Raw genomic sequence first — 27508 nt, forward strand, 5'->3', positions numbered from 1 at the left:
AGCCCAACTTCCGTTTCCTCCCTATAAAAGCATTTTTCTTCTGTTGAGGTGCAGGGACTTGACTTGATGCAGCTGGCCATGGTTGCAGATCTCAAGTTACGGTTAGTTCTCTGCTCGTCCTAACTAAAGTTTGTTTCAGGTCAACAAGAGGTAAGTGGATCATTTTTCCTGGTAAAGTAATTTTAAAAATCAAAAGCAGATTAAGAGAAACGCATGGAATAAATGGAATGATAAAGGGAGATGGGTATCCAGGAATGCTGTTCTTTTTTCCAAAGAATGCTATTTTTTCTTATTTTGTTCAAAGCCTACTGATGTAACTTGGATTCAGTGAGGCCTACGTGAAAATTTTGAAAATATAATCGAACACTGCATGAAAGTATAAGATATGCTGTCTAAATAATTAACAGTGATTTTATCTGAATAGCAGGGTTTCAAAAAATGTCTTCCTCATACATTTCTGTAGCCAAAAAACCCAAGCTTTGAAAAAAGTACATAATGGATAACAGTGGCCTGTGTAGCAGAGAGACACTGGTGAACTTGAGAAAGCTGGAGGATCCTCCTTTCTTAGGCAGCCACACCTGCAAACCCAGGTAAATTCCAGTTTAATTCAGCAAGCATGTAATTAGCCCAAGCCATGGGACAGGCTTAGACCCAGTAAGCCTGTACTTAGTAACCTTAGACTCAATAGAGTCTAAGCTCCTACTGCTCTCCGTACATAGGCCAAAAATTGAGAGACGGGTTGTTGGGGCAAGAAATAATGATTTTATTCAGAAAGGCAGCAGGCTGCGAATATGGTGGGCTCATGCTCCAAAGAACTATCTTGCTTGAGTTAGAATTTAGCCTTCTTTTATACTAAAAGAGGAGAGAGTAAACTCAAACACTTCCTGGTTTCCATCAGCCTCTGTGAAAGGGTGTGTAGGTTTCTTCCTCCCTCCAGTCATTCACAGATGGGCCTGGTCAGGATATTTCCTCTGAGCTAAACAAAGGTATTTTAGCTTAATGCTTATTACCTGGGAAGCAGGGTTCTCAGAGATGAGCCATTACAAATAATTTAAGCTTAACTTGGTGCTATTGTTTAGTCTCTAAGTTGTGTCTGACTTTGTCTGACTCTTTTGCGACCCTCCACACTGTAGCCCACCAGGCTTCTCCATCCATGGGATTTTCCAGACAAGAATACTGGAGTGAGTTGCCATTTTCTTTTCCAGGGGATCTTCCTGACCTAAGGGTTGAACACATGTCTCCTGCATTGACAGGCAAATTAAATTCTTTACCACTGAGCTACCAGGGAAGTCTGATTAACTTGTAATAGAATATAAGTTTCTTCGCTATTACAGTCCCTCCTGTATGAATGTGTTAGGGTACCAAATTTCATAGGCTGGCTCCCTGCCCAAGAGATTCACAGATGAATCAAAGGAGCATTGTTCATACATGTAGCAGAGAAATAATTTTCCCTCTACCTTTCTGAGTTCTTGGCTGAGACCACTGCCATAAAAGATTAACAAGAGAAAAACAGATGTTGTAATAAACTTCTCATGTATATCTCAGAGAGAAGTGATAACTGAGAGTGGCTTAAAGTGTCAGTTTACATAGCATCTTCAATAAAGAACAATAAATCTCTGGAGAAATGACAGGATAGAGGAAAACAGTTGTAGGCTTTCAAGGGTGGAGCCAAAGGCTAGTTAGTAAAATTTGTTATTTACAGGCTGATTGGGCCTGAAGTTGTCTCTGGGAATTAACCTTTGTCCCTTCCTCTTGATAGAAAGGGGGCACTTTTGTAAATTTGTATCCTGCTTTTGGGGCTTCCCCTGGGGCTCAGTGGTAAAGAATCCACCTGCAATGCAGGAGCCACAGATTCGATCCCTGCATCAGGAAAATCCCCTGGAGGAGGGCATGGCAATCCACTCCACTATTCTTGCCTGGAGAATCCCATGGACAGAGGAGCCTGGCAGGCTGCAGTTCATTGCGTCGTAAAGAGTCGGACACAACTGAAGTGACTTAGCACTCATCCTGCTTTTAGGCAAATAGAGGGGTAACAAAAGACAGAGTGCTTTTCTTTTATCTGCTACTTAATTGTCTTCAGCTCACAAAAATCCTTATGCCATAGTGGCACATTTTGGGGTAGCGTGTCCTGAACTCCTACAGTCATATTTTGAGGGGGGCATACATATCCAAAGTTGTCTAATAATCTCCAAAGTAAACTCAAATGATGAACTGGCAAGAAAAATCCCACAAACCAGAAACCTTTACTTAAAACAGGAAATTCTGTTAATTCAACCTTTATTAATCACACATGCACAACTCTGCTGCCTTGACACACATATGCAATTATCAAAAACTGGAAAGTGAATTACATGTACATTTTTAAAAAACAAAATGTTTTCACAGTTCCAACTACACTTATCCCCAAGTTTTATCCCACAAAATACAGCATGAAAAAAAACCACAGCATAAATATTATTCAAGTAAAATGCTATCTATCATAGCTGCATACGAATAATTAAAGCTCTGGGCTTCAACCTGCAGAGAAGGCAGTCATGTGGAACAGTTAAAGTTAATGATCTAAGTTTACAATAAAACAGATTTATCTCCATTGTGCTTCTGATCTTTACTTTCACTGAGTCTTTCCATAAAAATTAAAGGTAGATGAGCCAACACTTGACATAAAATTATATTTAAAAGCTGATCAAATGGATAAAGATAACAGGTACAGAGAAGGTTTAAAATGAGAATCCCTGCATAGCTGGGGAAAGTAAACTGAGAATTGTTTTCTCAAGGCCAACAGACTCCCGTTATCTGGGTGATTTCGGATGAGTTATGTGATGATTGCTGGAAAGTTCTTGGGGAGAATTCACCGGAGCAAGGTCTGGAAAAGTACTTTTTACACAGTAGGTGTTCAATAAAATGAAATAATGCTTCACAAACATGGGAAAGTCAGTATCTCCCTCTTGGTTTAGATCAGAGGTTGAAAACTATTTCTGTAAAAAGCCAAAGAGTTTTGTGGGCAATTCTGTCTGTGGTGCAAATACTCAGCTCTGCCTAGAAGGTAGCCACAGATCATATGGTAACTGGGCATGGCTGGGTTCCAATAACATTTTATTTGGGGCTTCCCTTGGGGTCAGATGGTGAAGAACCTGCCTGCAATGCAGGAGACCCGGGTTCGATCCCTGGGTTGGGAAGATCCCCTGGAGAAGAGAATGGCTATCCACTCCAGTAATGCTTGGAGAATTCCATGGACAGAGGAACCTGGTGGACTACAGTCCATGGGATCGCAAAGAGTTATGGACACTGATATCTGAATTTCAGAAAATTTCCATGTGTCATGAAATACTGTTCTTTCGATTTATTTTCCCCTAACCATTTGGGAATATAAATACCATTCTTAGTTCTGGGTTGTACAAAATCAGGCAAGATTTGGCCTGTGAACCAATCCCTGGTCTAAGGGTCCTTTTCTATTTAACGTTAAAACACACATTTTTAACAAATCCATCACATATTCCATCACATAATTGATCACCTTACTGAACAATAACCCCCAAAAACATTCATTTAAAAATATGTCTTTCCCCATAACCCAGATCAATTTTACTAAACAGTAAGCTATTTCCTTTTCAAATTATTTTAATTCCAGAATTAATCAAGGATATGGCAGTGAGTTTCTGGCCCTCAATTTATGTACCTGGTCAACCAGATATACTAGAAAACTCAAAATCTACCATCAAGCCAAAGTGTCTACTGAGTTACAAAGTTACAAGCACTAGTATTCTGGACTTCTAAAAACTATTTAGAGCATTTTTATTGTTAATAGAAAACAGATGGACACATCCAAACATTAAGTAATTAAAATGTTACGTGAAACAACCCCAGAACTAGTAAGAGCAAATTCACAGTCAATATGATGTATATGTGACTGTGGACAGGGTCTGAGCAGTGCCTGTCACTAGGAGTGGACTTCAGCTGATTGCTTAGCTGGGCCTCAGGGGGACGGCTGATGTAACCCAGGGCAAACAGAAGGCAGCTCTGGGACTGGCCTTGGTACCTCTGTGCACAGGGACATCTCAGACCTTCCTTTAGCTGCTCAGCGCCCATGGCTCAGTGAGGGGTGCTATGTCCTGGCTGGTCCAGGAGCAACTGCCTCCAGCACGTTTTCCTTCTGCTCCCCAAAACATCCAGAGGATGTCAGTGGAGTGTGCGCGCACGCGCACACACACACACACACACACACACACACACACACACACAGGGGAAAAGGGGGAGCTTCGTCCCTGTCTGTTCCACCAGGACCAGCCTCCCCTTTCCTCATATATCAGGACGTTTAGAGACACAGTACAGAAAAGCCTACTGTTTTCTTAGTCAGAGATTTTCTTTCAGAGCAACAGGAAACAGTGATTGTTGGGCTTTTTGTTCTTAAAAGAAGAACTATAAAAACTCATTGGATAAAAAGTGCCTCTTCCAACGGGCAACTATGGAAATTCTTTTCCCTTTTGAGATCACTGTACTCAAAGTGCTTTTGCGCTCTCTTACAGGTGAAGGAGCAGCGTCTCATAAAGAGCAGGCTGTGGGAGACCAGCCTGCCCTCGGGCTCAGATGCCGAGCAGGTGGGTACCAGCCTCCCCTCACCTTGGCAAAGCCACTGCTGGAGACCCAAGCCGGGCTGGGAGGTGCTACCCATAATAACAATGACTCCCGCACTTAACATCGAATTTTCACTTTTTGGCAAATATTATATGTTTGCTTTCTCTTAGGTTCACAGTATCCCATGGAGCTAAGTAAGGCATGAACAGAATCTCCACTGTACTGAGGGGTGGGTGTTGGGGGTAGATAGCATGTCTGTGCAGATAAAGCCCAGCCAGGCTGTTACACCTCGGTCATCCTCCCACCAAGCCGCTGCTGCCACACTCTGTTTTATGCTTATTTTCTCTCAGAAACATGATGTGGAAAAACAGCAAAGAATTGAACACAGAATCTTTAAGCGGTTGAGGATGATGGAGCCTTCAGTTTAAAAACTAGTCAAAAAAGAGAGAGGGGTTCTTTCATTTCTCAAAGAAATTCAGGCAATTCTGTGCTGTGTCTAAAGTTCTTAAAAAAAAAAAAAAAACCCACTGATACAGCCGCTGCAGCAACACCTCTGAATGCCCAGCTGGCGGTCACCAGGCATGCAGCGGCATCCTGCCCAGACTGTCAGTCACACTCAAGAGATGTCCCCCGCAGCCCTCTGGGTCTTAGCTCTGGAGCCACGTGGGTGCTGGCTATGTCATTGCCCAGGCTGTGGTCCCACTGTGGTGAGGGGGCTTCAGGACCAGCTTGTTGCACTTTGCTCTGAGGTGGATGAGGTCGTGGGTTGGGTGGGCAGGGGGGTGGGGGGTGGGTGGAGGCTGGTGATCCGGGGCCTTATCCTATAAACCCACTGCTGGTTCTCAGGGATCTGTGGCCACAGGTTTGTGGCATGTATTGGTCCCAGGTCAGCTAGGAGAAGGGGCAGGATTTGTATCTGCTTATAAGGATTGGATGATTTGTTTTTTAAAATTCCTAGTTCAGCTACCCGATGGGTTTATTTAAAATAATGGATGGCATGTCCCCATACATAGGTAAGCCTCCCTTTTTATTTTTTGAAGAATCCTATAAGCCTCCGAAGCACACATACTTGAGCTCAAGATACTCGTCAATGCCGTACTTGGAGCCCTCTCGCCCAAGGCCGGACTGCTTCACGCCCCCGAAAGGGCACTCCACGGAGGAGATCAGTCCTTCGTTAACGCCAACCATGCCGACCTCCAGCCGCTCTGCCACCCTCCAGATCTGGGCCGGGTCTTGAGAGTAAAAATAACCTGTCATGGGGATAAAGGACACAGATGTAGAATAGTCATTAAAGACATCATGTCCACAGTTGAGGGTGCCATGGATGACCAGCCGCCTAGTCACGTGGGCTGGAACCTCCCTGCTTCCAAGTGGAGCCCCTAGTTGGTTCTGTGCATGTCTCCATCTCACAACCTTTAGAAATCATCTTGTTGCTTCTGTTCCACTCTCGCTAGCACTCTCACCATCTCCAGCTAGGGCTGTAACAACAATGAACCCGGCTCCTATGGCCTCCTAATCAATTCACCCTGCACACATCTGTTAGGTTATCCATGTGATGTTTTTACCCAGACCTTCCAGCAACTCCTTGTTACCCATAAATAAGGTTAAGTTCCTGGTGGGTATTCGAACTCTCCCTAATGTGGTTTCGAACAACATGTCCAGCTTTATCTTCCATTATTTCCAGTCACCGACCATCTCCACCAAACTCGTCCACCCAGTTCTCCTTGTCCTATTTTCACTTAACTCCCTAGGTCCCCCTCTGCCCAGAACCTCTCTCCTTCAATCTGCACCATCAGAGTCTTGCCCAGCATGGATGCCCTGGTCCAGGGCCTGGCTTCCTCCACCATCATCCCATCAAGAAGGGACAAGAGGAATGCTGGGCTCAGCGTTACAGGGGCAGTCGTGCACACATCTTACTCTAGCGTTAGGCCCTCTGAGTCAGCAACTCCGAGTCCTTGTAGTAGAATAAGGGACTCTACAGGGTGCACATCCTTCCTCTGGTTATCAGTAGTTCTTGTCCACCCAGAGAAGCGCCTGTAGAGCTACGGCTGTATCTTTATGTCTTTGTATCTTTGCCAACACTTCATTCACTGTTGCTGCTGCTGCTGCTAAGTTGCTTCAGTCGTGTCCGACTCTGTGTGATAAGAACACTGGAGTAGGTTGCCATTTCCTTCTCCAATGCATGAAAGTGAAAAGTGAAAGTGAAGTTGCTAAGTCACGCCCGACTCTTAGCAACCCCATGGACTGCAGCCTACCAGGTTCCTCCATCCATGGGATTTTCCAGGCAAGAGTACTGGAGTGGGGTGCCATTGCCTTCTCCAATCTAGTGGATGCTAAAGACGGATTTGTTGAGTGTCTTTATACACATACAGTTTTGTCAGGGACACAGGGTACATACTAAGGCCGCCTTGACCATGTCCAAACTGCAAGAACAGAGCCACTCCCTGAGGCTCCCTCTGCCTGTGCTGTCTTCCCTTCCTTCATCGCCCTGAAGCTCTCTGTGAAGTCAAGCGCTATCTCTCTTGTTCACGCTTCCAGGAGGGATGCGAGGAGAAGCACTTGGAATTTCCAGGCATCGAGCCTCTGGGAACAGGGACTTAAGGGGTGTGGGTGGTTCTCCCCAGAACAGTCGGCACTGCTGTTTTTCCCTCCACCATGCCCAGCTCCAACCAGGGAGCTCTCATCCCACATCCTGGGGACACGGCAAAGAACCTGGACTGGCACAAACCCACCCTCGCCCCTTGGAAAGCAATGAAACACGTGCTGCAATGAAGCTGACTTCTCAAAACCCCGAGCGACATTTAAAAGGCACAGCTGGAGAAGTGACTGTGATTGTCGCTAAGCGAGGACAGACACCCACCTGCCAGCCCGACGTTGGCTGCGTTAGCGATCGCCACTGCCTCCTCCTCTGTGTTGAACCTGCGAAAGTCAGGGTGGGTCATCAGCAAAATCCCACAGGGGAAGGGAAACCAGCTGTTTTCCTTCTGCTCTGTTTCCCAAGTAAGAGCCAGGGGTCAATCAGAGTTTTGCAAGGAGCAAAGAGGAAAACACCTTCATTCACTGCACACGCTGAGTTCAAGGCTAGGGAGCTTGGATCAACACCAGTTCATCTCTTCTAGGAGAACAGGAGACATGCAGGGAACTACAATGTATTCAGAATGTTGAATAAAATGCCTAAGAAAAGGGTTACTGTTCTTGTTCCCTCTTAAGACGTGTGCCAATCATAACTACTTGAGAAGCAGCCATGACGTGGGAGAAAGACAACAGCCAGGGCCTGGTGGGGCCCAGGGTTCCAGTGTCGGTCCCGCTGCTTATGCTCTGAGCAGTGTGACGGTGCTGGGGGTCTGTTCCCTTTGGAAATGAGACTACTAGTGCGGAAGCCTAATGCAGTCTCTTCCAGCTTGATGATCTTATTTCTGAAACTAGATTTCAGAGGCCTTTTTCTATTGCCCCAGAACTGTAAATGGGGGGCAGAACATTCTATGTATCCCAGCTCCTCAAATCAGAGACCCAGCAGCAGCCAGCCCTCTGAAGGCTCGGGCAGAGCTGGCAGACCCCGGTCAGTGCGAGAGGACGTGTGGGAGAGAGAGGAGGGGGGCCTCAAGAGAATCACTTGTTCCAAGGACGAGCAGTTCTTATCTCTCCACTGTAGAGAGCAAGCCGTTCTATCTGCCAGAGAATAAAAACCAGGGCATCACCCATATCCTCACTGCCTATGTGTCCCTCGAAAATGCACTCATCACAGTATCAGGTGGGACATCCTCGACGATTTCACCTTTTGAGTGTGAACTATTTACACAATAACAACCACACTGATATTAGGTGATGTGCTTTATGTATATTACATCATTTAAACCTTACAACTGTCCTGTGAGGCAAGTTTTTTTGTTGTTGTTTAGTTACTAAGTCATGTCTGACTCTTTGCAACCTCATGGACTATGGCCCACCAGGCTTCTCTGTCCGTGGAATTCTCCAGGCAGGAATATTGGAGTGGGTTGCCATTTCCTACTCCAGGGACTGAACCTGGGTCTCTCAGGTCTTCTGCATTGGCAGGCAGAATCTTTACCACTGTTCCACCTGGGAAGCCATGAGGCAAGTACTAGTTTTTAGTCCTTTTCCCATCAAGGACCCTGGGGCTCAGAGAAGTTAACTCATTCAAGGGGACACAGGTATAAAGTAGCAAAGCCTACATTCCTAACCCCTGCATCCTTTTGGAAAATGTCAAGTTCATATTCTAGGTAAAAATTTTTTTACTAAAAGATGAAAATTCTCCAAGTGGTCCATTCTCCCAATGTCAGATTAATCTATTAATTTCATTAGCAATGGAGGAGAGAGAAATATTTGGAGAAATAATGACCAAGAATTTCCGAGGACTAAACAAACACCTTAGATTTTAAATAAAGGCCTTGGGATCTCAGATTGAAAAAAGCTCACAGTATGCCGTACCTAGCTGCTACTCCTGCTGCTGCTAAGTCACTTCAGTCGTGTCCGACTCTGTGTGACCCCATAGACGGCAGCCACCAGGCTCCCCCGTCCCTGGGCTTCTCCAGGCAAGAACACTGGAATGGGTTGCCATTTCCTTCTCTAATGCATGAAAGTGAAAAGTGAAAGTGAAGTCGCTCAGTCGTGTCCAACTCTTAGCGACCCCATGGACTGCAGCCTACCAGGCTCCTCCATCCATGGGATTTTCCAGGCAAGAGTACTAGAGTGGGGTGCCATTGCCTTCTCCAGTACCTAAGCTACCATGGTAAAATTTAAGAACATCAAAGGCCATGAATCTCTGAAGAGAAAAAGATCCCTTCACAGGAACAAGAACCAGACAGCTTTCTCAATAACAACCCTGAAAATAAGCAGACCAAGGAGTGCTATCTTGTGAAGCTCGATTTTTACACAGGTAGATTATTAACTTGTGAGTGTGGGATAAACGGTCCCATATGAACATAGTTCATTTCCCACAGACACCCTTGAAAGAAGTCTTGAAGGATGTACTCTGTTATGAAGAAAAATGAGTTTGGCAGGGAGCAAAGTAGAGAATTTGGTAAATTTTGTGGTCTAAACTGGCAATAACAAAAACCAGTGTTTAAAAAACCATGCCTTGGACCTGGCCCTTCCCCTGACACAGCCCCACTCTCTGCTCCTCTCCCTCTCCCGCCGGCCGCGAACGACACAGGAACTGGATTACTCGCCAGCCTTCCTTTTCCTTTCCTACTCTTCCTCCCGTCTTCCTACACGCTGGATGGCCTTACTTGATAACAGGTGCCACAGGCCCAAAAGTCTCTTCCTGAGAGCAGAGCATGTCTCGGGTGACGTTGCTGAGCAGGGTGGGCTCGAAGAAATTTTTCCCAACGTGGTGTCGCTTCCCACCTGTCACAACGGTGGCCCCTTTGGAAATGGCATCACTCACGTGTTTCTCTACCTGTGTGAGGAGAAAAGGAAGAGCCTTTGGGAAAGGGAATCCAGGATACTTGGAAAATGTTTAAACTGTCAAAAACTATAACTGGGCTTTTCTTTCTTTTTCAAATAGGTTTGAAACCATACGCCCCAGTTCCTTCTAGGTAGGAAGAACCAAATACACAGATATGGAGTCAAGAGGGAGGGTCGTATATACAATGCTACTTCCTCCCCACTCGTTGGAAGGACTGAAGCTGAAGCGCCAATACTTTGGCCACCTGATGCGAAGAGCTGACTCCTCGGAAAAGACCCTGACACTGGGAAGGGTTGAGGGCAGTAGGAGAAGGGAACAACAGAGGATGAGATGGTTGGATGGCATCACCAACTCAATGGACATGAGCTTGAGCAAACTCTGGGAGCTGGTGATGGACAAGGAAACCTGGCGTGCTGCAGTCTATGGGGTCGCAAACAGTCAGACATGACTTAGTGACTGAATGACAGCAACCCTGCTCTGTGAGTTTCTGGCTATTTGGTCTTTCTGTTTGCTGAATGGCCTAATACACATACACTTGTGTCTTTCCAGGCCTGATGCTCAGCTGCCTTTCTGGGATTTGCTCTCCTTGCCTTCCTGGGTTAGTTCCAGGCTCTTGGATCCCACGCTGTTCTTGTCCCTGGACTTCTCTTTCACTTTGTTCTAATATTTTCTCCTCGAGTACTAGTTATTTTGAAAAAGGTGCACTGAAGATGGTTTATATTCAGAATGTTCTGATAACTGCAGGTCAGGTTGTTTTCTCTTGCACTGGCTGGTAATGGAATTTGGACCCCAAATAATTTTCCTTCAGAGTGTTGAGTATATTTCTCTACTTCTGGTGCTGACAATGAACATTCTAACTCAGAAATAGTTCTCACTCCTTTATGGGTCGATTTCCCCCACTCTAGAAGCTGCTTGAATCTTCTTTGTATGTTCCTAACATTCTAAAATTTTAGCAAAACACACCTGGGTTTTCTCTTTACTCTAACTCTATATACTTGGCAATTGGCAAAGCCTTTCAATCTGAAGAATTAAATTATTCCCCCCTAGCTCTGGTAAGTTTTCCTCTAGCATTTGTTTGATAGACCTGTTTCTTCCACTTCAAGTCTTTCTAGAGCTTCTATCACTAAAATGGATACACCCCTGTGTGGGTGTGTGCATGTTCAGTCGTGTCTGACTCTTTGTGACTCCCATGGACTGTAGCCTGCCAGGCTCCTCTGTCCATAGGATTTTCCAGGCAAGAGTATGTCCTGTCTTCTCAAAACTCTCGGAGGAAGGTATTAGATTCCTAGAAATGTCTGATCGCAAAAACAAAAAGCCTTTTTCCTCTCCTTTTAGGTGTTCCAAGGATGAAAGAACTTTGTATTTCAAGATGGTAATTCCCGAAGCAGCAGGAGACAGAATTATCACCACCGCAAGAGAAGATTTAGGGACAGCAGTAGAATGCAAGAGGCAGATCTCATGGGAGCTCAGCGAAATGACAGAGCTGGAAAAGCTTATAACCCGACGATGCCACTTGATTCATACCAACTGGCAGAAATTCACTAGTGTTTCTAATTTCTCCATGTTTCCAAAACCACCTTGCTGGGCATCTTACCAGAGTGGTTTTTGATACTGAAACCAGGACACTGAACAGATACTAAGACCAACTTACCTTTTCTACAGCTTTCGCATTAATTAACGGGCCTTGAGTAGTTCTCTCGTCAAATCCATTACCCACATGCAGGTTTGTTTTAATTGCCTCAGCAAATTTTTTCACAAAGGAGTCATGGATACCGCTTTGCACCAAGAAACGGTTGGAGCACACACAAGTCTAGACAGAAAGAAACAGACTCGTGTCGACAGTTCATCAGAAGCTACTGACCCAACCAGTAAAGCTATGATCGCTGCTACCTCTGAATGTAAATGTACTTCCCAGATGGTCCCTGTCCTGGGTCCCACCTCCATACTCAAGCTTGGCCCTAAAGAGAAACATGCCAAGAGCATGTACTTCTCCAGGCCCCTCCACAGCCACCACACCTCTGTAGTTAAACAGGTAAGCGAGCATAAATAATCTGTGAGCAAAAAGCCACTAACCCAGGTTTTTTTCAAATGGCTCATATTGGAACCAGAGAACCAACACAAGAAATTAGCTCCTTGAGACAGTGATACTCAGCGACAGAGAGCAGAGCTAGAAGGAAAAGGATTCAAAGGCTAATTTATGTCCTCTAGCTTAGTGAACTTTTCAAGAGCTTGGCAGAATCCAACATTTTGAAAATGGACACAAGACCATTCTTTCAGTCTAAATTATTGAAAAGCCCTTTGTTTATTATATTTTCTAGTTTAGACCTAATATTTTCAAGTTATAAAATATAAACACATTATTGGAAATGAGGCTATCCTTGATACATTTTCTTCTTGGCTTTTTTCTTAATTGTGTATTTTCTAGTAGAAACAGTTTGTAGATAATTTTGTACCCTGTGCATTTTTATTGGCTTAAAGCAACATACCCCAAAGTTGTAGCTTTGTAAATGTAATTCTGAAGGTTATACACCTTTGCATTTTGTGTTTCTAAAAGCAAACACACCTATTTCAGAAACAACCAAGCTAATTTAGGTTATGTGAAAGGAGAAAAATTAATTACCAATGGTCAAAACAGGATGAAAACTATTTAATAAAGAATATTATACACTTCACCTTTTTCCTCCTAGATAGCTTTCCAGTTTTTATTCCATTTCTGGAACGCATTTAAAATCGCTTATTGATGGTACTCTAGGATGAAGTGCTTACCTTGTATGAAATAACTTGAAAGGTCCCTGCTGGATCTAATGCTCTGGGATTCCCTAGAAGGTGTGAGCGGAGGCCACCACTCTCCCTAGGACAAGCTGGACCCTCCTTGGCCCACTGTGGTGTGTGTGGCCCTCTAGTGGAGGCCTGTCCTGCCCTCCTCATCTCGCGAAGAGTGAGACCCAGGCAGTAGGGTTTTGAGTTTTTCAAGGCACCATCTCAACATTTTCCAACCTTCTTTTCCTTAAAACTGTGGGCTCCAGACCCTAGCTGTCAGGCTATTTTGTATCTGAGGAGATGTTTAAACCTGTTCAGCAGAGAAAAGCCCAGCAAGGGAAACTATGAAAATAACCAGATTCAAAGAGGAGATGAAAGAAGAGAACGATTTGATCAAAAGGCATCTGCTGCTCAGCAAATTTTCCTCGAAGCCAGGGATGAAGACACCTTATTTCCCTTCCTACCCTCTGAGCCTAGCAGAGTCCTAGACAAAGAGAGGGCGCTCGCTAAACATCCGATGAAAGAGGACACGCACGAAGAATGAAGGAACCCAGAAGTGCCCTTTCTCCCAGGAGGTGAGGGGGCGGGTAGGATCTTTGTAAAGCACACAACCCAGAAAAATGCTCCGGGACTCACCTGTCCAGAGTTCCTGAATTTGGAGGCCATGGCCCCGGCGACAGCCTGGTCCACGTTGGCACTGTCGAAGACGATGAAAGGGGCATGGCCACCCAGCTCCATGGACACCCTCTTCACAGAGTTTGCTGCGTGGTGCAACAGGACCTGGGAGCAGACAGAGGATGCTATGAGCGCCAGTCAACAACAGGAACCAGTAAGGCTTCGTTTCAAAAAAGTCCCCAATAGAGGAGGAAGCCAAGTACATGGTAGTGTATACAGGATGACAGTTTGCATAAGAAGCAGGGGAAATGATATATATTATATATGTATTCATACTTGCTTATATTTGATAAACATGGAGAAGATGACAAGAAACTAAAAATAATTATGTATAAAAGGGAGGAAACCAGGGATGGGGTAAGGGTGAAACTTCTGAATATAAACATGTTTATAATGCCTTGATTTTTGAACCATGTCAATGTCTGACCTACTCAGAAAATTACAAACAGGCTTAACAATCACAGAGATAGGATAATAAAATCACCCAGAACCCCTAGTTTACCACTGATAAAATCCTAAGGTATATCTATCCAGAATTTGGCTATATACACAGAGGGATATGTACCTTTTTTAAAAAGCAACTTTGTATTTTATATTGAAGTATAGCTGATTAATAATGTGATAGTTTCAGGTGGACAGCAAAAGGACTCAGCCATACACATACATGTATCCATTCTCCCCCCAAACTCCCCTCCCACCCAGGTTGCCACATAACGTTGACCAGAGTTCCCTGTGCTAGACAGTAGGACCTTGCTGGTTATCCATTTTAAATACAGCAGTGTGTACATGTCCATCCCAAAGTCCCTAAGTATCCCTTTCCCTAGGTCTGTGAGTCTGTTTCTATTTTGTAAATAAGTTCATTTATATCATTTCTTTTTAGATTCCTCATATAAGGGATGTCATACAATGTTTCTCTGACTTCACTCAGTATGACAATCTCTTAAATCCATCCATGCTGCTGCAAATAGCATTATTTCATTCATTTTAGTGGCTGAGTTATATTCCATTGTATATATGTACCACATCTGCTTTATCCATTTATTTGTTGATGGACATTTAGGTTACTTCCATGTTTTGCCTAGTGTAAATAGTGCTACTATGAACATAGGGGTGTGTGTATCTTTTCAAATTATAGTTTGGTCTCGATGAATGCCCAGGAGTGGCATTGCTAAATCATATGGCAACTCTATTTTTTAGTTTTTTAAGGAACCTGCATACTGTTTTCCATAGTAGCTGTACCAGTTTTCATTCCCACCAACAGTGTAGGAAGATTCCCTTTTCTCCATACCTTCTCCAGCATTTATTGTTTGTAGACTTTTTAATGATGACCATTCTGACTGGTGTGAGTAAACCTATTTCTTTATTGGACTCAAGATAGCTATTTTTTTTTTTTGAACTTTAAAGAAATGCTCTTTGCCAGGCCATTGGTTTTTCCAACTCGGCTTGCTCTTGGGTTGCTTGCCTCCACCTGTGTCCTCTGACTGAGTCTTCTTCCCACTCAGCACCCATGATGAGATCTTGAACCCGACTCTGGCTGCATGGCCCTTGCTGCCTACAATCCTGCTACGTCCTAAGGACTCTTTTCTGCTCCCATTCCCCCTGATGAACTTCTCGGGACTTCAGCCTCCAAAGCCTTAGAAAGGGAGCATGACTGCCCAGCTTACCTTTCTATGAGACTCCGGCTCTTGGACACTGGCCAGCCTCTGAATCTGTTTTCCTCAGGTCAAATGTCCATTCGTGGCTGAATTCTCTCTGGGGAGCAGACGAGTACTCTGTCCCCTCCACAGGCCCTGGGAGGGGCGGTCTCCCCAGGAGGGGTAAGGGCAGGGCCGCATCTCCAGAAGAGGCTGACCGACGGGGGTTCAGTTAGAGGAAAGATTCTATGTGCCAAGATCCAGAGCTGAGCCACTGATTCTCTGCAAAGACCAGCTCAGAAGAGGCTATTGGTATGGAGAATGGCTACTTATCAGTGATTTCTATCACTCTTCCCTTTAAACCACTTGAAGCGAAGCACTGTCCCATGTAAATAACTTAAAAGGACAGTTGGACTTGGCAGGAACGCGGTCAGCATTTTCCTAGGGGTCTGTCGGTTGGGGACAGTTTGCTGAGCAAAGTAAGGTTAAGCAGTGAGTGGCTGGTCTTTGCCCAGTATCTGAGTACTTCTCTGGCTTCAGTGGCAAAGGTTTATAACCTTTCTTCTCCCAGGCCTCTTTTTCTCTAACGACTTTGAAACCCACTGAGAATAAGTTTGTCTGCAAGATCCCTGGATCAGGGTGGTAGCACTTTATGGATCTAAAAATTCACACTTCTGAAATGAATGAATGAGTGGCAGGCTTCCCAAGTATGAGTTTGCAGCATAACAATCATGGTTACGGCTGGGAGTTACTAAAATTGGTTTATTTTCTCCTGTTTCTCATGGTGTCCAAAAAATGACCAGTTTAACCAAAACTTTCAGATTAGATTTTTATTATTTTAATCTGATATGTTTATGTACTTCTCTAATATGAGCATATGCATGTATGTATATAAATACTAGCAGGAAAAATGTGTACTATCTGGTGAGAAACACCATAATTAGGAACTTTTGTTCTAGTCTGCCTTTTTCCTGTTTTAAACATTTAAAAGGATAAATAAAAATGCAGTCATAGGCACACAAATGAGGTTTTGGGGAAAGAACTTTTCAACATATAAGGGAGAAGAAAGCTAGAAAAAAAAAAGACCTTTCTGTTTCTGTAAGTACCTTTATACTAAACACATTTTTGTTCTAAGGCATCCATTTCTTTAATTCTAGATTATGAAAGAAACACACACTTGAGTGTTATGGGAATATATGATGGACAACTTTCAGCTACTTCACATGCAACAAATAATGGGAACCTTGTCTACCCTTAAACCTTCAGTTTTGTCAAACAGGAACCTAGATCATGTCACAATGAGGATCACCATCCAAATATTTCTGAAAGATGATCAGACATTACGATATGGGACAGAGCTTCTAACCCTCTGCTGGAAACCTTCCTCCAAATGGTGACTGAGATGAAGTAGTATTTTTGATACTGTATAAAGAGAAGTTATTAGAATGACACTTGTTTCCTTTGAGACTTAAGTCACATACCTTTCCAGTGGCTGTCGAACCAGTAAAGGAAATTTTAGATACGAGAGGATCTGTACAAAGTGCTTCCCCTACTTCCTTGGCCTTCTTTTGAGAGCAAGGAATCACGTTGTACACACCTGGGGGAATTCCAGCCTGGTTTGCAAGCTATAAAGAGAAACAGCAAACATGTGGCAGCAAATGATCAAACTGGAAAAACAGAAAAGAGAAATAAATGTTTTAACCCAGAAAGTAATGGCAAAAAAAAAAAAAAAAAAAAACAACCCATAGGCTGACTTTGGGGACAGAATACATTTAGAACTGAAATAAGATTCTTACTAGTGCTAATGTGGTATTAAGGCTTCTCTGGTAGCTCAGATGGTAAAGAGTCTGCCTGCAATGGAGGAGACCCGGGTTTGATCCCTGGGTCAGGAAGATCTAGAGAAGGAAATGGCAATGCACTCCAGTGCATTTCTTGCTGAGAAAATCACATGGACAGAGGAACCTGGCGGGCAGCACTCCATGGGGTTGCAGAGAGTCAGACACGACTGAGCGACAATGTGGTATTAATATATTGCAAGTTTCTGCATGAGTTTTAAGCAGTATTTTATCATATGCATGTGTGTGTACACACATGTATGTATATTTCCCAGCTGTGCCACTAATAAGGCCTAGAAACAGTGACCAGCCAGTAGCAATGACCATTCCTGGTGCCCTAAATGTAGCCTTAAAATATCATTTCTTACCAGAGGAAATAAAGGCTTTCTGCAGAAATGGTTAATCCCAGGTCTGAGACAAGAAATATGTATGATAAGTCTAAAACATCTTGTCATACTAGATAGCAAAGAAGGTCTCAAAAACTGCTAGAGTTATGTTAGAAGATAAAAGAGCCAACTCCAAGAGGCTGCCATCGGCCAAAAGTGGGAGCAGTGGGAGCTTCATCAAGGATAATAACCACAGGAAAGTGAAACTCATCAAATACCAGCACATTAAAATCTATTGGCACATAATGCTCCTTAAAAAAACAAACTAATTGGGAACCTTTGGCAGATGACAGGAATAGATTCATTTATTTGAAAAACTGGGAAATAAAAAGAATCAAATATACTGCCTTTCCTCTGTGAATTCGCCGCCGGGTAACCACAGAGTTGATGGGAAGCTTTGATTTATAGAAGTGGTCTGGTGAATAAATGAATGAAAAAGGAAAGAATTCAAATATTACCATTTGGGCAACTCCTAATGAATTAACAGACAGAGCAGCATTGTACAGCAGTGAGTGCAGACGTGAAAACAGACACCCAGACCTTATTCCCCCTCTGACAAAAGGACGCAAGATGGGATCGAACCCGAGTCTGATGAGGTGTGCGGATACACCTGCCAGTTTGGAAAGCACAGGAGACAGAAGAACGTGGTCCCTGATGTGCCGTCTGCAAAGCCCGGTTGATGGGGAGCTCTACCGGTCAGATGTCCAGCTTCCTCAAAAGACAGATTATACTGGAAAGAAAAGGATGGAGGGGAATCTGCCCAATAGAAGGAACTCATCAGATATTCAAAATTTTAACAAGTGGAGGCCACTGCAGGAAGTCTGGATCAATCCTACTCTGCGTGACATGAGAAGCCATTAGAGGGTTTTAAACAGAAGAACAAGATCTGACTGAACGCAGATTGAGTTGGAGAAGGGAGTGGTTAATAAGAGGTGCCCTCATCGTGAGAAATGCCCAGCTTTTAGTCACATTGCTGCTGCTGCTAAGTCGCTTCAGTCATGTCCGACTCTGTGCGACCCCATAGACGACAGCCCACCAGGCTTCCCCGTCCCTGGGATTCTCCAGGCAAGAACACTGAAGTGGGTTGCCATTTCCTTCTCCAATGCATGAAAGTGAAAAGTGAAAGTGAAGTCGCTCAGTCGTGTCCGACTCTTCATGACCCCATGGACTGTAGCCCACCAGGCTCCTCCATCCATAGGATTTTCCAGGCAAGAGTACTGGAGTGGGTTGCCATTGCCTTCTCCAAGATATCATTGTTAGGGTAGCCTAAACAATAACCTACAGATGTCAGAAAATTCCCATTACTTTTTCTAAAAAGAGGAACATCTGACTTAAAATAATGACTAGTGAATTAAATCACAGCACCACCAAACAAGAGATGCAGGCAAAGGAAGAGGCTTCGACAATGCTTCTTTGTGTCCCAGATAGATAACGTCCTTTTTTGGACCCAGTGCAGCGGCTCACCTCAGCTAAGGCCAGGGCGGAGAAGGGCGTGTCCTCGGCAGGTTTCACCACCACAGTGCAGCCGGCTGCCAGGGCGGCCCCCACCTTCCGTGTGATCATGGCACTGGGGAAATTCCACTGGATCAGAAGAGAGGAGGCGAGTGAGAGGAAGGGCTGGTCCAAAGGCAGGCGGGTCGAGACACCAGCCTGCAAGTTCTGCCTGGCAGAGGTGTTCTTACACACGGGAGCTCAGAACACCTGGCACCTGCTGGCTCCAGGGACTGTGGAGACAAGGGCTCACAGAGACAAAAACACCTTCAGGGTTTAAAACACTATAAAATTATCTACACTGGGTGACAGCCAACTCTCCCTGTAAAGGGCTGGGTAGTAAATAGTTTAGGTTTTGTGGGACGTCCAGTTTCTGTCACAACTAGACAACATGTATACAGATGGGAGTGGCTCTGTCCCAGTGAAACTTTATTTACAAACAGGCCTGAGGGCTGTAGTTTGGTGACTCTCTGGGGAAAAATAGCAAAGGTGATTTTGAAGATGGTATATGATATATTACTTCCCTCTCTAGATATTCATAGATAGCTCTCTGTGGATATTTATAGTAATATTTTGTTTCAACAAAACCATGTATAGTGCTTATTCTGACCTAGGCACTGTTGTACGTGAGGTGAGGTCAAGTCGTTCAGTCGTGTCCGACTCTTTGCAACCCCATGGACTGTAGCCCACCAGGCTCCTCCGTCCATGGGATTCTCCAGGCAAGAATACTGGAGTGGGTTGCCATTTCCTTCTCCAGGGGATCTTCCCGACCCAGGGATCGAACCCAGGTCTCCCGCATTGGAGGCAGACGCTTTAACCTCTGAGCCACCAGGGAAGCCTACTGTTGTATGTACTTTTATACTATTATAATTAAACCCTCATCACAACCCAATGAGGTTGGTATTTTTCTTATTTGCAGGTTTGGAGACAGCAAGAGCAGTTAAGAAACCTCCTCAAGGTCACACAGCTAGTGGAGACTGAGTTCTGGGTCAAGCCTAGTCAGTCTAGACAGCGAGGGGAATGTTTCTGTGACTGTAGTGAGCAGGGAAAGACTAGCAGTCTTGAGACCAGCTGGCAGACACCGTAGAGAAGTTAATATGGTAACTAGCCGAAGATGGACCCAAGAGAAGCAACTCATGTAGAGAAAGCTGGTTGCCCCACAAGGATACTGCAGTCCTATCCAGGCAGATGCAGTATCTTATTTCTCAGCCTTTTAACTTTCAGAATGTGGCCCAGTGCCTGTTGGAGGGCACAAAAATACTTTGAAAGTGTCACATCTTAAGTCTTTTTTTAAAAATGATAAACACCAGAAGATCGTTGGCACCCCACTCCAGTGCTCTTGCTTGGAAAATACCATGGACGGAGGAGCCTGTTAGGCTGCAATCCATGGGGTCGCTAAGAGTCGGACACGACTGAGTGACTTCACTTTCATTTTTCACTTTCATGCACTGGAGAAGGAAATGGCAGCCCACTTCAGTGTTCTTGCCTGGAGAATCCCAGGGACTGGGGAGCCTGGTGGGCTGCCGTCTATGGGGTTGCACAGAGTCGGACACGACTGAAGTGACTTAGCATAGCATAGACAACGCCAAGAAGCCTTTAATGCCAAGACAGAGAAGCCCCCAGGGTCCTCCTGTGGGTCATCCCCTTCCTGCAGGCGTTAGGAAACACTGGCCACCACCACACCTCTCATTATCACAGAGGACCAGGAAACACGCCCCCGCCTCCAGGAGCAGCATCAGGAAGCCAGGAACAGGTGGCAGAGAGAACAGGATGAGCCCAGCTGCTCCAGCCCCATTCAGCCTCCCCCAGATCTCGCTGATCCTGCCACATACCGGGGTGATGACTGCGGCCACACCGACGGGCTGCTTGAGGACCAGAGCCCGCCTTTCTTTTGCTGGGGTGGAGATAATGTCTCCATAAACACGGCGGGCTTCCTCTGAAAACCACTCCAGGAAGTTGGCAGAATAGAGAATTTCTCCCTGTGCCTCCTTCAGTGGCTTTCCCTAAATTAAATCAGAAGAGGACACACTCATTACCTTCTTTTTTTTTTTTTTTTTTTTTTAACAAATGTAAAGATTTGCTATATTTCTACTGGGGTAAGGAGGAGGATAAATAAAACTGGTTTCCAATTTGCTCTCCACTGTATACATACATACCCACACACACACATACACACACCTAAAATACCCCAACAAAAAACAAAAAAAAACAAGAATTAAAACCCAAAAGACCCTCAAACTGCACCAACACTTCGTATTTTGTCCAAAAGAATAGATCCTGGGAGGAAGTGCAAAATGCAAAATTAATGACCAAAAAATGCTGAACAAACAGCATTATCAATATACAAAATACTTATATTACTGAACTAGTAACAGTTGATGTTCTCCGTGTCTGTAAAACTTTGGAACCACATAGCTGATTTGTTAAATCTAGTCCATGCCAGCTTCCAAAAATCAGAAAAGATCTTAGTTAGCTTCATTCTTTGATGCCTCATCAAAATTTTCTACGAGATCTGGAACATCATCCTCCTCCTCATCAATGTCTTCTGGTTTTGGGGTTTTGCTATCCAGCACTTGCCGAGGGAACTGTTCAGCTAACTTCCTAAGACTTGTTAAGCTGTCAGCACCAAGCTGACTTAATATTCCAGGAAGCATTTCTGTGATTGGTTTGGCTTCTGCGTGGCAGGTAATTGCAAAGGTGTTGGCAGAAAGGGAAGCTTGGACTTTAGGATTGTTGAAATGAATAACTGTCCCATCATCTTTAATCATGTTCACCTCTTCAATACCAGCTATATTATTCACAGCCAGTTTTTTTAGAGAACTCTGAAGTTTTTTGTCATCAGCTTGTAGCTGTTCTATGTACCACCTTCTTCTTTCTGCGAGCTGTACCCTTGCCCCCTATCCGGACCTGAGCCTGAAGTTTGGCTAACTTTTCTTGATTCATGCTGTTGGTAAATCTGAAGCAGGGAGGGTCCTCCAACACCAGCACACGGCAAGAGCAAGACGGCTGCCTCAGTCGAGCCACTCATTACCTTCTAATAACAAAAGCGCAATTCTGTGTTTCTCAATTCTTCAAAGCTGCAAGCAGAGTACAAAGTCTCCCATTACAAAACCCACTGGGCAGTGGAGAAATTTCTAGCCTCAGTGTGAGTCTTTGAAAGCAGAATCACAAATGGTGATGGAAGGAAGCCTGCCAGGTCACCTTGAGCCACAGTCGTCATTTGTCTCCTTAACAGGTTTACAATCAGGAGGAGGTGCCTAGAATGGCCTCTTCAAATTTTTTTTCCTTCTGATATTTCTAAATGTTGTGAACAGTGGAAAGTAATTTATCAGAGTGACCAAAAAGCTGGTACCTTTGCAAATGTACAAAAACAACATAAAAAATCAAAGCAGTCATGTGGGGGGAAAAAAAAACCTAGAATGGTGGAAAAGCAGTATTCACATAGTCCACTCAAAATCGATTTCTTGCATATTATTAAAGAGTAAGTTACAACATAGAAATTTTCATTTAGCAAATATGTGTGCCTGATTTAATCATAAAATTTGTGCCGAAAATAATAACTGATATCTGATCATGAAGTAAAGAATTCACATTTTCTTTCTTTTTTTTTTTAGAATTCACATTTCCTTTAGCTACCTAACAACAGTGAAGTTAGAGACTCCTCCAAGCTTTCTTCTAAGAACTCTTGGACAGTTTCTTCAAGTACTAAGTTAGGTCCCGAACTTACACTTTCAGCTGTAATTATCTTGGCAAGGTCATCCTTATTTTGTATCATTAAGTCATACCACTTGCGAAGTAAAGAACTCCTCTCCTGAAAAAGAAATACAAAATAGTAAAATGCCAAGTGTAAGAGAGACTATTAAATAGTCTTCAGTTTCCTAAAATATTTGCTGTGCAGTCTCATTCTTGGGGAAACATATATTGACCTGTTTTTAAAAATTGAGGTATAACTGACATGCAATATTGTATTTGTTCCAGGGGTACAGACCTTTCTTCAGTGAGTAATATCAAAAGATTGGGTGTGCTGAGTCATAAATTGTAAAATCGAAAAAAAGTTTTGTGGAACGACTGTTACTATTTACAGTAAATGCGAATAATGAATTTCACCACACAAAGGTATAGTTCCTTACTTTTTGCAGTAACATACACGGAACACAGCATTTACCATCTCAAACACTTTTCAGTACGCAGTTCAGTGGCATTAAGTACAACACTTCACATGGTCTTGCGGCCATCACCACCCTCCATCACCACCTTTTCATCTCGCAAAACTGAGAGTCTGGACCTGTCTCTCCATTCCTCCCAGCCTTGACAACCACCATTCTATTAATACTTTCTGTCTCTATGAATCTAACTACCCTAGGAACTTGATACAGGTAGAATCATACAGCCTCTGTCCTTTTGTGACTGGCTTATTTCAGTGTCCTCAAGTATAGTTCTTTATTTTTACATTTTTTTCCACTAAGGGTTTTACACCCTTCCCGCAGGCCTTGCCACCTCTCCTGCAACACAGCACAAAGGATGCAGACACCACCTGCAGCTGCAGGAGGGCGCTGGTGGCACCAGCAGTGCGCAGGCACCCGGAGCTGGGTCACAATCCACTCCCTTCTGATCCTTTCTCTCCACCTCAGTTCCTGCTCTGCTTCTTGGAGCCCCACTTGGAGCCCGGGGAACGCTCCTCAGGCGGCCCCCTCGGTCATCACTCCCCGCCCTGCAGGTAGTTCTTGGGAGAGAGATCATCATCTACACAGGGTCTGGCCTTCCTCTTCCTCGTCTGCTTCCTGAGCTCAGCCATGTGCTCTGGCCACAGGGGGCCCACGGTCCCGTGCCCTTTCTCTCTCCTCTTGTACTCCAGGATCTGCTTGTTGAGTGCCTAGTGGTCAATCCCACTCAGATTCGAGTGTGCCGCAGGGCCCTGGGTATCACTTGGCAAAGCAGTGTCCAGGGCCTCGAGGTCGCTGAAATCACTTTGTGTGCAAAGTCTTGTCATCCCGGGGTCCAAAATCAGCAATTGCCAGTAGCCGATCAATCTCCACCATAGCTACGTATTTTTTGTCCTGAACACACACTCTGGGCGGCACGTTCCTCGGGGTCTGCTGGGACATCAGAAGATGCCCCATGTGCGCAGCGCTCCTCTGCAGGACGGCCTCCGGTGTGCGTTCTGGGCCTCAGAGAGGGTCGCCCTCCAGAAGATGCGGCAGGCAGAGAAGCCTGAAGCCAGAGAGACCTTGCTGAGCTCCGCGTTCAGGTTGCACAGCTCCTGGCTCACTTCCGGGGTGCATAGCAAGCCTGTGAGTGCTTTGTAGAGGAGAATGTTCAGCGCCTTCAGGCACCCTGGTCTTCCTTCGGGTTCTCCTGGTGGTGCTCTTCATCAAGAACTCCAACTGGGATGGCTTGTGGGTCAAGTGAGAGCCCAAGGAAGGACCTTCATACCAAAACTTTCTCCATACGTAATACAATGTAAATGCTACAAAAACAATTGCCAGTGAGGCAAATTCAAGTTTTGTGTTTTTAGAACTTCATGGAATTTTTGCAGAACATTTTCAGTCCAAGGTTGGTTGAATCCGAGGATTTGGAACCTCGGACCCACGGTGGAATGTAAACATCACTTTGCTTTAAAAGTTCACTTTGCTTTTAGCAGAATTAAAACCATCACAACTGTATACAAGTACAGAAAAAAGGCTGGGTGGAAAAACCGCAAACGATAACGGTGACGGGTGGGCTTTCACAAGCGGAGACTGCGCTTACAGACTTGGCTGCGGGCTTGGGCGCCCGGCTAACGCCCAGGTGGAGCCCCCACCCTTTGCAGGACCCCCCACTCGGGAACATTACTTGGTTTTCGAAGCAAATTTCTTGAGCAGGTTCTTGCCACAGGACACAGGCGAGCTGTGTAGACCTCGGGCACTGCTCAGGAGCCCTGAATGGAGCCCCCCACAGACCCCTGAGAGCTCCCACACCTTTGCTCAGTGACCGCTGACAAATGGCCAGGTCTTTATTTTAATGACTCCCTGGCAAGTTGTCCCATAGACTGGGGTGGAGGGTGTGGGGTCTGTGACGCTTAGGAAAGGGTTTTGCACACTTCAGAAGAGAGGCCAGGCACAACCCTGTGGATGTACTTAATGCCAGCGAACTGTACACTTGCAAAGAGCTAAAATGGTAAATTTTACATTATGTGCATTTTACCACAATTTTAAAAAATTTTCAAAAATAAAAGGATGGACGAATAAACTAGATTAAGTATATTGTAGAAGAAATGATTTCTTAAATATTTTTTTAAAAAAAGAGTTCATTTATATTCAAAAGAGAGAGCCCAGAGAACCCAGGTCAAGCAGACCACAGAGGTGCCCTGAAGGAAGGTGTCCCCAGAGCTCTGGTCTCCTGCATCTAACAGGTGTACATGAAGCAAAGGAGACTCTGTGGTTTATTCCTACCTGCCTGAGAGGCTGCCAATAGCAACGAGCAAACCTGGTTTGTCATTCTGTCATTCTAATCCATTTAGTAGGTGTAAGATTTAAATTATTTTCTCATACCTCTCATGAGCCGAGAGTCTGAGACTGTGGAAACACTGCCAACTGTCTCTCTGGGTTCTTTCCCCTCCCTATTTTGGATAAGCTAACATGCTTTGTTATCTTAGCTCTCAAGGGTGTTGTTGAATCTTCTGAATCTCAAACCCCCAGAGAAGAGGTATCGACAGCTCTTAATATTACTACAGTCATTTCACCCTCTCTGTAGAGTGGTGGTGGTGGTGTAGTTGCTAAGTCTAGTTGGACCCTGGTGACCCCATGGACTGTAGCCTCTGTGGAATTCTCCAGGCCGCAATACTGGAGTGGGTTGCCATGCCCTTCTCCAGGGGATCTTCCCAATCCAGAGGTCAAACCCAGGTCTCCTGCATAGCAGGCGGATTCTTTACCATCTGAGCCACCAAGGAAGCCAGCCACTGAAAGGACGAGAAGCTCCAAGAACTGTGCTCAGCTGTGGAGGGCACAAGAGTGGCCCTTGAGAGCATTCCCCTCCTAATCCCTAGAACCTGTGACTACATGTATTACTTCACAAGGCAAAAGGGATTCTGCCCACGTGATTAAGGTCAGGTGAGAGCGGAGCCTGAGTTTTCTAGGTGGGCTCCATATAATCACTAGGAGGGCTACCAAAGGGAGGGGGAGGGTCGGAGGCGGGGCAGGTGGGGTGATTCCAGAAGCAGAGGTTGGTGTGGTGCAGAGCCACAGACCACCAACTCAGGGAGGCCTCTGGAGGGGGTGGTGGTGGTTTAGTCGCTAAGTCATGTCCGGGTTCGCCAGGGGATCTTCCCGACCCAGGGATCAAACCTGGGTCTCCCACATTGCAGCCAGATTCTTTACCAACTGAGCTATAAGGGAAGCCCCAGGGAGGGCTCTGCTGCTGCTGCTGGAAAAGCCCAGGAAACCCCAGAGCTTCTCCAGGAAATGTAGCCCTGCAAACCCCTCTTGGACTTCGGACCTCCAGGGCGTATTTACGTTGTTGCGTCCTGTTAAATCCCTCAGGCTGGGGATGATTCGTCCCAGCGGCCAGAGGAAGCGAATGCGCCAGGTGAGAAGGCGGTCAGCAAGCGTCAGCTCCCTTCTCTTAGCCCCTCCAGGGGTGCACAAGGTGGGGAAGGAGGTGGGGGCCACGCCACGGGCTCAGAGAAGCGAGAGTGACGGCAGGCTGTGCGGGCCGACGGGCTCCCTGGCAGAAGTAATATAGGAGCCACCACCCGTGAGGAACCCGGGACGTGAACGGGCCTAGAGAGGAGAGTGGAAAATAGCCGGAGGTGGGGGGACAAGAGAGCTGCCTTACAAGCTGTGCTTGCACCCCGCCATCCAGACGGCAGAGGTGGGAAGCTGACCCCACTACTTCCTTAGTAAGTCGCTCCGAGGTCTTCTCGGGAAGGGTTCCCTGAAAGGCCCCAGAGAACCGTCTGACTGAACCTGGAATTGCTCCTGAGCCCCTGAAACACCCCAGCGGGGCAGGCTGAGGCTGCAGGCCCCGGTGGGGGTCGGGGGGAGCTCCCAAAGGACTTCAGAGGGCCCAGGGCTCACCTCGATGCACACGCTTTGCACACGCTTCCTGCAAGCTCGTGTCTCCCACAGCTGTTAGCACTCCTGTGCGTTATCTCTCCAGTTCCGCTCCTCTCAACGTCCCCCTTACACCCTCACTTCGCATCTAACAGACATCTCAGACTCAGTGGGGCCAAAACTGAGCTCCAGTTTCTTGCCCCATGCTCCTCTCACCCCTTCCCCATCCCAGTGTATGGTTTTTCCTTCTCCCTCCAGTGGCTCTGGCCGAAAGCCCTGGAGTCATCCTTCAGTCCTGTCTTTCACCTTCCTCCCCCTCCCTCAGTCTTGTCTTTCATCTCTCTCTCTCTCTCCTGTAACAGTCTGTTGGGGAAACCAGCTGTCTTCCACCTTCAAAACATATCCTTTATCAGAACACTCCTCACCGCCCCCACCACTAACTCTAGTGCCGGCCACCAGCATCTCCCATGTAAATCACCACCTCCTAGCGGTCCCTGGACTTCCACCATTGCCCCCACTACAATCTATTCTCAGCACTGTAGCCAGAGCATCCTTTCCGCAGGCAAGTTAGATCTCTCTGAAAACCCTGAAATGAAGCCCCGCCTCACTTAGAGTAAGACCCCACTTAGTCCTTAGAATGGCTACACACCCCACTCCATCCAGCCCTCTCCTCCTAATTCTGCGTCAGTCTCCTCAGCAC

At 45.5% G+C, this 27508-nt stretch overlaps 1 protein-coding gene, 2 long non-coding RNA genes and 2 pseudogenes across 11 annotated transcripts in view; 2 read left to right on the forward strand and 3 right to left on the reverse strand.

Moving 5' to 3' along the window:
• Positions 1-16515, forward strand: LOC147347601 (uncharacterized). Of its 6 annotated transcripts, none has more exons than XR_015152334.1 (4): positions 1-150; positions 4524-4595; positions 11333-13586; positions 16224-16515. It is a non-coding gene; the product is annotated as an uncharacterized LOC147347601 (long non-coding RNA). The 6 variants fall into 6 exon arrangements; XR_015152335.1 differs by lacking the exon at positions 16224-16515 and adding an exon at positions 464-590 and having other exon boundaries at positions 11333-13834; XR_015152336.1 differs by lacking the exon at positions 16224-16515 and adding an exon at positions 10097-10476 and having other exon boundaries at positions 20-150; positions 11333-13834.
• ALDH5A1 (aldehyde dehydrogenase 5 family member A1) overlaps positions 2261-27508 on the reverse strand; it is a 27896-nt gene continuing 2648 nt past the window's right edge. Inside the window, exons 1-10 of one of the 3 annotated variants that reach the window (XM_086370035.1) lie at positions 25689-25799; positions 22506-22589; positions 20611-20781; positions 18752-18868; positions 16548-16691; positions 13394-13537; positions 11649-11807; positions 9819-9988; positions 7433-7491; positions 2261-5822 (exon numbers count right to left, since the gene is read on the reverse strand). In XM_086370035.1, the coding sequence (XP_086226161.1) occupies positions 5617-5822; positions 7433-7491; positions 9819-9988; positions 11649-11807; positions 13394-13537; positions 16548-16691; positions 18752-18868; positions 20611-20781; positions 22506-22589; positions 25689-25784 (1350 nt within the window). In that variant the 5' untranslated portion in view covers positions 25785-25799 and the 3' untranslated portion in view covers positions 2261-5616. Of the gene's footprint in view, positions 5823-7432; positions 7492-9818; positions 9989-11648; positions 11808-13393; positions 13538-16547; positions 16692-18751; positions 18869-20610; positions 20782-22505; positions 22590-25688; positions 25800-27508 lie in introns of those variants that run through there. The other 2 variants (XM_086370033.1, XM_086370034.1) reach the window with 2 other exon arrangements.
• On the reverse strand, positions 21112-21822 carry LOC147347603 (transcription factor BTF3 homolog 4 pseudogene; annotated as a pseudogene).
• Positions 23218-25255, reverse strand: LOC147347604 (putative ribosome-binding factor A, mitochondrial; annotated as a pseudogene). Its single transcript, XR_015152061.1, has 3 exons — positions 25210-25255; positions 24611-24719; positions 23218-24220 (listed from the first exon to the last, which is right to left on the reverse strand). The product of XR_015152061.1 is annotated as a putative ribosome-binding factor A, mitochondrial (transcript).
• LOC147347605 (uncharacterized) overlaps positions 26205-27508 on the forward strand; it is a 3385-nt gene continuing 2081 nt past the window's right edge. The window contains exon 1 of the long non-coding RNA XR_015152337.1: positions 26205-26341. This is a non-coding gene — a long non-coding RNA (uncharacterized LOC147347605). The remainder of the gene's footprint in view (positions 26342-27508) is intronic.

This window comes from Bos grunniens, chromosome 23, assembly GCF_055505025.1.
Source record: "Bos grunniens cultivar Pamir isolate PY7600 chromosome 23, Bosgru_T2T1.0, whole genome shotgun sequence".
NCBI lineage: Eukaryota > Metazoa > Chordata > Mammalia > Artiodactyla > Bovidae > Bos > Bos grunniens.